This window comes from Cryptomeria japonica, chromosome 9 (assembly GCF_030272615.1).
Source record: "Cryptomeria japonica chromosome 9, Sugi_1.0, whole genome shotgun sequence".
NCBI lineage: Eukaryota > Viridiplantae > Streptophyta > Pinopsida > Cupressales > Cupressaceae > Cryptomeria > Cryptomeria japonica.
The window spans coordinates 642,965,209-642,976,013 of NC_081413.1; the positions used below are offsets into that span (position 1 = coordinate 642,965,209).

The following is a 10,805-nucleotide window of genomic DNA, read 5'->3' on the forward strand; positions in this document are numbered from 1 at the left end:
AATGAATAAACAATCGTCAATGAGCAAAGTAATTAAATATTATTATCAATCAAGACATTAAATATTATTATTTATCAAGTATTACTGATACGGGGATATGACAGACTACCAAGTATTACTTTTTAGTTATTATATCTTCTAATCCTAAATGCAGCTTTTCTTGCCCTTTTTATACATTTATTAGTGATTAATCGTTGCAAAGGCAGACAGATCTAACATGCCATTACTATTACTTTAAGATACAATTAATCCAATTTACCTTCCAAACAGTTGATTTAAAAGAAATATTAAATGCTACTGTTGTCAGGTTGGCATATACATTATTGCCTTAGGATGTGTATGGTTTTGTTTTATTAATCGATTTTAGTAATACAAAATTGGGGCATGACAGAGTCATTACAGTCAAATGTACTGCTTCATACAGAATGCACAGTGACTACGGTTAATATGCTCCATGACATTTTCTATTAGTAATCATATAGGCTCCAAGCAATCCATATGGTAAACTTTGCCTCCATTTTATATCATGCGTACACTTACATGGCATTTCCTAATTATTTATATAATTCTTTTCAACTTGACATGCAGTATTAGTTTTGAGATACCAAGCTACTGAGGACCTGTGCTGCTATCTGTTTATCTTCAGTCACATCTTAGTAAATGAAAGAGACATCCAATTTGTCTGTTGTAACTTCTCTTATTTGAGAATTATATTCTAATGTTTCTGATCTGCACTGTAGGTTGAAGTTGATGCAAATGTATTCTATGATGCTCGAGAAGGGAAGAGCACAACAGAGGTACACTAGACTGTCTACAATCTGGATGTTTTCATTCCCAACAAATTAGCAGAAGAGAATGAAATTTCAAAGGAAAAGTGTAATACAAGAGGAAGTTTTGAACCAAGAAAAAATAAAAGAAATGGAAAAAGAATAATCTAGGAAGTTATTGTGAATAATGGTACAGAAAAGAGGCACCAAAGCAATGAGAAGTAAAGGAGTGCCAAACCTTAGAAACAATGTAGGCATGGTAAAACAATTATCCTAGGATGGGATATCTCAGTTTAATTCTTGCATGATTTTTAAAATTTTAAATTATGTGCCCAATTTAGACATGAAAATCTTACTGCTAAACAAGTTGTCTAGGTGGTTGATGGCAGTAACAAGCAACCTGGCAAGGGGAAAGCAGCCCACACAAAGTTTGTAAGACTTGGTACAAATGGAATTTTCAGTATCGTCAAGTGCTTACCTGTAAGTGGTCGGACACATCAGGTGAGCATGGTTCTCATTTTCCATCTTCTGTTTTGGAAATCTTGAACTTTTGAGCATGGAGCAATCCCTATTCTATTAACTATGAACTATAGCACATTTTCCAGTTTCAAAATGACAATGTTTTGGTATTTATTAGATCCGTGTTCATCTGCAACATTTGGGTCATCCTATAGCCAATGATGCACTCTACTCTGTGGAGAATCCTCCTGACCGGTCTATAGAAGGAACAAGTTCTGATCGGGCTGCTAGGAGGAGGCAGACACTTGTGTCTGAATTGGGTCAATCAGAGCTGTGTTCCAGTGGTCTATCTAAGCAGTGTAATAGCCGTGAAGAAGCTGGCATTGTGTTTGATGAAGACCTTAATGAAGGAAACCCATCTACAGATTCCAAGTCAAGGGGAAATGCAGTTGATGATTTAGCAGGGACCATCAAGAGACAAAAAGTGGAAGGAAAATCAATAATGAACAAGAGACCAGCAAATTGTTCAATGGGAGATCCTTCCATTGATTTTCAGAAAGGGGATGCAAATGCTGATGAAAGGCTTAGTATGCATGGTTGTGAGAAAATGTATCTGAAGATCGATTCAATGTGTACAAATTGTCCCAATGTGGCTCCATCTGGGTAAGAAATTGATATTCTATCTCTTGCATGGATTTTTCTCAAGGCTGTTAAAAACCACTGCATAATCAACCATTATGAATACTAACTAAAATCAATGGAAGGGCATGTGAGCATTGCAGTATACACAGGGAAGCTTGGCTAGTTAGTGCAGCTGTACTATAGTCTCCTGCGTTCAACAAAGTCTTCTCCATTGGTTTCAAATTTCAATAGAGAGGATTTCCTCTTCAATATTGGTCATTTCTTTTAAATTGAAGGTGCACTTATATAAAGTATAGATTTCTTAAATAGCTTACTTGTTCCCCAAATTCCGTTCCTCCACGTAGGCTATGGTACTGGTGTCCATAGAATCGGTACAACATGGGTTACACATATCAAAGTTTGATTTCAACGAAAAGTTACATAAACCAAAAAACAAGAAAACAAATGTCATTTATTTAACTATAGATTACTTAGGTATCTCTGGCATGTAAATAGCTCACCTTTCTGCCAGTTTAAGGAGATCAATTCGTCAAGTTCAGAAGTGATATCTAAACTTAGGGTATGGGGTATTCTAATGGTGGCAGCTTTGGTAAATAGGTAGACTGTTTTAACCTTATTCAACTCCAAACTGATGATTCTTTGTTTTCCAATGGCACTTAATCTTTTCAGTCTCTCAAAACAGTGCTCCCATCTTAGCACATCAGAACAACCTTCCATGACACCAATATGAGGTACAACTAAAGACTCTTCACTCTTTCATACTTGTTACTACTTCATTATATTTGGCATACAATCGTTTACAATTGATATGCTGTTTAATGCTAACATACAATTTCAGATGGTCACTTGTATGTAAAGAGGTTGCTTTTCTGTAGCCAATTCAGGATCATTTCTTCAACTTTAGAGGTGATGTCCAAACCTAGGCTATGATGTACCCTAATGGTGGCATAAACAGTGATCAGTTGGCTGTTTGTTGAGTTCAAATTGACGACCCTGTTTTCCAACAGTACAAAGTTTTACACTCTTTAAAATGTGTTCCCATGTTGACACATCAATACAACTTCCATGACACAACTTAAGTTACAAGCAAAGACTGTGTCCAATTGTGCTTGGATCCTAGCCCCCTTAGGCATTTCAGAATTATTATGCTTATCATATATAATTTCTAATCGGTCTCCTTGGCCAAGTTTGTCCAAGTGTTGTTCTCCATCATCGCAAAGGTCCCAAAAAATTCAAGTGTGGTGGTTCTCTATTCAAATTCCGTAGAATTTGCTAAATGTTGGAGTTTTAAAGTTTCCCATCCTGGCATACTTTTCCCCCACCTGCCTCTTTTTTCCCTTGTCCTTGTCGGAGTTTTGGACTTTCTCTTACCGGCATGCCTTTCCTTAGACCCCTTTGCTCCAATGCTTTACAATGAGTTACATTTTGGAGTCGTATAGATCTACTCGTGTCATTTATGGACATTGGACAAATGATATAATTCCTCTCTTCTTGTTTTTCTTTATTTCTAGATAGTTTAGAAACTGATGGAGTACGTTTCACTAATATTTTGAATCTACTCCTAATTACTAGTTATTTTTAAAATTCCTCTATTTTCTTGTTCTGGTGGAGGTGGGCTGTCAATAATGGCTATTTAAGTTAATTGGTTGTGTGAAAGAATCTCCCAAGCCATAAAAAGGTAGAATATAATTTCATATCTTTGTTGTTTTAGAGCATCTAATGGCCATTTAAGTTAATCGTGTGAACGAATCTCACAAGCCATAGAAAAGTAAAATATTTAAATATACATTCATATTTTCTTTTAGTGTAATATTTGTTGTTTCAAAGTATCTGAACTTTAGATCGGGGCCAGTTGAGACAACATTCTCATGCACTGGTAGTTACCATTTTTCAAGAAAGTCATGCATTGTACACTGAAATGTGGTGCAGCTATGATGAACATGAGGATGGACTATTGTTGCATTGTGTTCGATATTCTGGACCAAACTGGGCCTACGAGTGTCCCTCACCTCAATGGGCTCTCATCTGATGCATTTTGATTTTTGAACACTTGCGGTCATTTTGGAAATGTTTTCTCAGTTTTTATGATGGGCCCCAATAAGTTCAGTTTACTTCCAGCCCTTGGTCTACTGTGAACTGTGAAGAATATGAGGCCACTGGTAAGCTATAGCTTTGTCAGAGAAGTATTTTTTACACGAGTAAATGTTGTAATAATATTGGGCAGTTGGTTACTTATTGGAAATCAATTACTTATTGGAAATCAATCAAGAAAGATTCAAAATTTCTGGAAAATCTATGTTGTAGATGCTAATGACCAGTCTTAATGTATGTTGCAACTGTTTTCACTAAATAAAACTCATGATGGATGCTTGATAGTTTTCTTTGAAATCAGATCAATAGAATTTGTTTGGCCTTATAAATGCAGTAGTGTGATTGATAGTTTATGGAAAGTACTGATATTACCTACAACTTTCTGCTGTATTTTGTAAAGTGGCCCATAATTTTGTATATTTTGATTTTTTTTCTATGATGTTACAAAGATAATTCAGAACAATTGAAGTCAATAAAACTCAAAAACATTTAATGGTTCCCCATGTTTGGATCATGAATGTGAATCTTCGTGAAGAGGCAGCTTTGGAATTCCAAATTGGGAATATACTGTTGTCTTTAGCAGTTGATAGTGTAAATGATAGAGGGAATAAGCTTACTTTATTCCTTGATAGAGAGCATGTTATAATCTGTCAGGCCATTATTTCAAGCCCATAATCAATTAACTCGTTCATGACCAAACTGATGTGTAAGATGAAATTTTAGATCAGAGATCTTTCTAGCTAGTGATTTTTGAATTGATAGAAGCTGACACATTACACATCATGATCAAAGGCAATATATAATATGCTTCAAAACAATTGGCATTGAAAGTTTAAGTTTGAATTTGAAGAAAATAAAATTTGTGATCTGTAAAAGACTTATACATAGATAGCCTAAACACTTCTTACATATGAGGATTGTTGCATTCGTTGCAGAAAAGTGTCATATCATCTGAATTAACGAAATCCAGATTATCAGAATTATAATATCAAGAATACTTATTATCTTCATTAAGAATACTTATTATCTTCATTTTTATTTTATTTTATTTATAAAGCCCTTCTGCAGATTGTGTCAAAGTGGTAGGTTGTACTCTGCATAATGGATAACTTTCTTGGATCATGTTTTGCTACATTTTTATTCCCTAATTTGCTTGCATTAGGAAGAATATATAATTTTATAGACATTTTTTGTTTTCCAGAGACCTAGAAACTTTATGGTTGGAGAAAAAAGTATAGGTTTGAGATCCTAGGAGAGCTCATGGGTATAACTCTCTAAACTATAAGAATTTAGATGTGTTATATGCGAAGCAATATTGATAATAAATCAGAGAAAGATCCATGGAAGAGATTATAGAACTGGAACTAAAAAGGCTTATTATGCCATTGAGGGTTGTGGTTGGATGGTAGAGACTAATGGTTGTTGCATCATCAGCACAAATTTTTGTGTAACTCCCGACTGGTTTATTAGGTGGCATCCTCATAAGGAAGATGTATAGTTGCTTTGTCCATTAGCTATTTTTAAGCCATGATGATTGTTTGTTCTATACAATGTGATGATACAGATGTAAACATAAAGTTACAAATCCATGAAGGCCAAAGAACTATAGAGCACAAGTGATCACTGAGAGGGGGGTGAATCAGTGATATTTAAAATTTTAAACAAAGAGTGCAGATATAGATAGATCAAAGCACACACACACAAGAACAAATCACTTAACACAATAGTTTATGAGGAAAACCCAAAAACCTCAGTGAGAAGAGCTACTGGAGTCTACTGCTCCAATCCATCCTCACAAATGAAACTCTGATTGCAATTTTGATTTAAGGGCACCAACCCTAGAGAACTACCAACTCCTCAATTTAGAGCACCTACTCAAGGAGTACCCACCCCTAGATTTTGAGCACCAACTCAAGGGGATTCAACCCTTGCACTGAGCACCCACTCAAAGAAATACTAATGCCTAATGTGTTAATTTGATTATATAGTAATACCTTGTTACAAATGAGTTTTGTAACTCTTCGACTCTACTTGACATACATATGCTGATCCTCGTAGTCTCACTTCTGTCTTCTAGTCTCTGCAGCTCAAAATGATCTTCTCAATAACTTTTGTACAATCACACCTCATTTTTTGCAACACACACTACTTCACTGGATGCACTGCCTGACCTATCTTTCTCTCTCTGTATTTTTCTGCAGTCACACTACATAATTGCTCACTCTTCTTTGTAGCTCACTTCAGTCTTGCAATCAGCACACACTCTGTACACCTTCACCTGATTTATTTTTCACTACAAGCTTTTTCTCACCTGCTCTGCCAGCACATGCACAACTCACTCAATCACATCTCATCAAAAGCCTATTCCATTCGGTCACTTTGTGCATATTTCATTTCCCTCCAGAAAGAGTTCAAAAATATCTTTTCGAGCTCCAAAGAAATCTTCCCATAGACAGATCGAATCATATGTACTTTGATGGCCACCAATCATAAATATATCCCCTTGACATTATTCTGCAATCAGATACATCTCTTATATTAGGTTACTATGTTTAGTAGTCCTGGATCTGATTTTCTTCCTCGAGCCCCCAAAAGAATGTTCTGCAATTGGGTCGCCATAAATGCTCTTCACCTGTGCACAAAAATTCTTTTGTCATTGTGATTTGCCTTCATTCATTCTACAAACTCCACATCATCGAAATAAGCTTCCACATCACCCGGTCTTCGTTGGTCAAACAACCCACATGGACACATTAACTATCGACATTCACAGGTAAGAAGGAAAAAAAACTGTCATTTTGGATGATTTCTGCATTTGGGAGTATTTTGCCCAGACCCATCAATCATTACAGTGAAGTAGGATCTTGTCACTATAGCTTCAACAATCTGTAGGAGGTGTTTTGACGTCATATCGAAACACCATGCCACAACGAAAAGCATGTCGGTGTTGGCAAACAGACCACAAGTCACATCGAAAAAGAAGGCGATATCGACCAGACGCTTCTTCTGTCATACCAAAAAGAACATATCGCTATATCTCCCACGGGCCTGCAAAGGGCAAAAATAGTCTTGCCAAACTGTGAGGTCTCCTGGACAAGGGACATGTCAATGAGACTTATCGAATGCCCCACCGAAAAGGGGCATATCGGTATACCTCCTAGGGACGACATGGGGCAAAAAAGCATCTTGCCGAAAAGACAAGCGGGCCCCACACAAACACATCACTGCACAGGTGGACCAAGGAATGCAAGCCAACTGGAAGTCTACGGACGAGGAGCGAAGTGGGCTCAACAAAGGTCCCACCAAGGGGGAAGCGACGTCGGTGTAACACACGATGGGGAAGTGGTCTTGTCGAAAAGGCGGGTTATGTTGAAAAATCATTTTTCCAGTCCACCACCACAAGGTCCCACACACACAGAACACTGCCAAATTGTGCTCGCCACATGGCACAACTGAGCACGAAGGAGAAGGGGGGCCCACTCGACACATCACTTCCTGAGGACACCAAACCATCATCGACACAATCCACTTGTCGCCAAGACCAGTCATAGGTCACACCGAAAAAGGACCTTATCGGTATGACGTAAAGAAGCCGATAAGAGAGAAATGAGGTCTTGGCAAAAGACCATGTCTCATCGACAAGGAACATGTCGATGAGACAAAAATGGGGTCTCACTGAAACGCAGGCAATGTCGGCCAGACAAGAAAGGGGTCTTGCCGAAAACTGTCAAACAAAAGATTTTCAAACATTTACAATCTGCAACTCACAAGGATGAAACCCGCTGGACACAACACATTGAGAGACCAGCATAGAACATTATTCCAACTCTCAATGACATGAATTCAACACATTTGCACATCATCACTTCATTCATTCTGCATTTCAATTCTTCTGCAACCTCATCTGCATCTAATTGACATCAATGACAATCAATTGCCAACAAGAACATCATGAAAGTTCAAATGGTTGATCTTCCATGCAACTTTCACCTGAGGATAGTGTTTGAAAGTACTGTGGACTATGAAAATTGAATCAGCATCAACTTAGGCCATGAGTGGCATAATCATTAGAGTTGTGTTTGAGTAATCAACCTTTTTCAGTATACAGTTAAAAAAGTTTGGAAGTCCATATATATTCAAATGTAATGATTTTATCCATTGAGTCGGTGATCTAAACATTGTTAGAAACTTTGATGCCACAACAAGTGCAACGAAAACAAATTGGAAAATGACCTTTTTCAAGATTGACTTACACGTGGCAATTATACTGTCTTTTTCTATGAAAGTTTTGGCATGAAAAATTTGCCTTATTTGAATAGTAGCAATTTTTTGGTAAAGCGAGAAAAGTATTTATATTTATAAATTGGAGAATTACATCAAACCCATTCCAAGTCTTGGGAAGACCAAGAGGAGAGGTAAAAGGCCAATGTTACATCAACTGAAAAGTTCAACTCACAGTGCCCTTGAAAAAGAGAAGACATTTCTTAAAAGATTTGACATACAACTGCAACAAAGAGCACTAGAATAAGAACATTTAATAAGATCAAAATCTGGTTGGATTTGTATTGTAGTAGCCAGCTTAAACATATAATTGTGAATTTTCATTTCTGATCAGACCAAAAATGCTTTGATGCAAGTCAACCACTATTAGTTGAGAAAATTTCCATGGAGAAGGCACAGTTGTTAGCTCCTCTTTTAGGCCTAAAGAAAGTATTGCATGTATATCGTAGGCTCCTTTTCTTTTGTGGCAGTATCGTTGTCTATTTTAGGAGGGAGCTAAATAGTGGCAGCAGCAGTGGAGCAAGCCTGATGGAGGGGTTTCTCTCTCTTCTGTGGGTAGCCTTAGTAAGGTACAATAGCTGTTTTGTTTTTTGAGGCAACATTTTGAACATTTTGTTGCATGACTTTAGGCTTAAAAGATGATCTACCTATGGCATCATTTCTTCTTTGTAGCCTCTTGAAATTATTAATAGGTACAAAAACTAGTCCTTTTGTTGTTGGATGCATTCTTGCAGCATTTTGATATAGTCGCGGTGTTTACAGTTCACTAAGAGGGCATTTTTTTTTTTCATGGTGGATAAGGAAACATTAACCATTTATGATCTTCCGCATTTACAAAATGTTATCATTTAGAGCTAAAAGACCCTTGATTAGTTGTTCTTGGAATGGATTGAAGGGCCTTTTGAGTGAGAAGGGCATTCAACGTGTTTAAAAGGGGCCTTGGTGCAGGCGATTGAGAGAGCCATGCTTGCTAATTTAGTTAGGAGTTGAGATCACTTGATGTGTTGTTGTGATGTATTGGAAATATGTGTATTTATTTTTTGGGGGCAAGGATATAAATTGTGCTCATATTAGATTTCTTAATGGTGACTGGTTAAGTTTAGGGACAGTAAACTTGTATTGACTGTGGAGTTTTAGGTAGGAAAGGAGGTAGAGATAATTTAATGTTCATCAGAATACTAAAATCAAATCGAGGAAAGGTGTTACTGGGAAGATAGGTGGTCACATGGTGGGCTTCTTGGTATTGACCTTTTGGAATTTTTATTACCTTAGTTTAGCCCACCTTTCAGGTTTTTGATTGTCTACACTGATTGGCTGACATTAGGTTCAGGATCTGTGGTCCCAAGATTTTGAATGACAAAACCTAGCATGGCCATTTAATTGTTTCTTTTTAATTTTTGCTATTCGTTTCACATATGACTTAAAGGATCTGAGAAATGTTCAAACACTTCAACGCAGCATATTCAAACCTCTCTTTTATTGCAATTTGTAACAGATTGTGGCTTTGTCTTTTTAGCATTTTAATTGTTCTAATTCACAAAGCAAGAGGATCAGGTTGAAAAGACCTTTAGTGATTGCAAACCTTGCAATTGAATTTGTGAGATCTGGTAATCCATCATTGTTGTGTGCTTCTGGCATCTCAGTAGCGGCATGTATGGATTTGATGCACATGACCATGGTGTAGGGTTTAAGCTTCTATTTTTGAGGGGTATTGTTGATGTGTTATCCATACACCAAATTATCATCTAATTCGTTCTCTACTGACTGTCTATTTTCACCTAAGAGTCTAGTTGTGTTGTTGGGTCTATTCTTGGTACCTAAAGACTGGGAATGAGATCTAAATAATTCAATTCAGTTGCTTGTGTAACGTATTTTTGAAGAATTTATCAAGCCTTGTGATATCAATAAGGGGCACATTTGAATCAATATTTCTTGGTGCAACTCTAATTTCCTGAAGATTAATGGATTTGTCATGCCTCTGAGACTGAATGAGGTACACGGTTTCATAAATATTCTACATGAGCATTAGTTACTTGAAAAGAAAAATGAAGTAGGAAAGATAAATGACTAAAGGCAAGTGAGAGATGTCATTGGCTTCCCTTATCTTGCCATTTTATCTGGATTCTCCTGGATTGGAATGATGGGATCTACAGATCTTGAACTTTGAAAATGTCCTTTATCTGTGAGCTCTAGTAGTTTGAATTCTAGATAACTTGTATGCCAAGTTCCAAATGTTGAGTACGTCCAGGCACCCGTGCCACAATGTTAACATCATTAAATTTTGACTTGATATCAAAAAACTAAACAAGATCATAATTTCATCCATAACGAAGATGTAAAGTGCATTCAATTCAGATGTTACGACAAGACATGATACTAAGGCACATCATCTCGAATTTCAAGTAATTGTGTTGCATATGGTCACGCTATTGTCTACTTGTCTTCATTTTGAATGGTAGAATATTCACCAATTTTTCTTTGAGGTTTTGGTTGTTTCTTCAAAACGAGTGATGGTGCGGGATGCAGCGGATGCGACAAGAAAGTCAAATTTTGTTTACTTCTTGA

At 36.8% G+C, this 10,805-nt stretch overlaps 1 protein-coding gene across 2 annotated transcripts in view; it reads left to right on the plus strand.

Moving 5' to 3' along the window:
• Positions 1 to 4,259, plus strand: part of LOC131066723 (RNA pseudouridine synthase 7) — a 140,451-nt gene extending 136,192 nt beyond the window's left edge. The window contains exons 9-13 of one of the 2 annotated variants that reach the window (XM_058001552.2): positions 741 to 797; positions 1,143 to 1,268; positions 1,405 to 1,889; positions 2,538 to 2,599; positions 3,798 to 4,259. In XM_058001552.2, coding sequence (XP_057857535.1) covers positions 741 to 797; positions 1,143 to 1,268; positions 1,405 to 1,889; positions 2,538 to 2,598 — 729 coding nt within the window. In that variant the 3' untranslated portion in view covers position 2,599; positions 3,798 to 4,259. The remainder of the gene's footprint in view (positions 1 to 740; positions 798 to 1,142; positions 1,269 to 1,404; positions 1,890 to 2,537; positions 2,600 to 3,797) is intronic. The other variant, XM_058001551.2, reaches the window with a different exon arrangement.
• Positions 4,260 to 10,805: the final 6,546 nt, after the last annotated feature.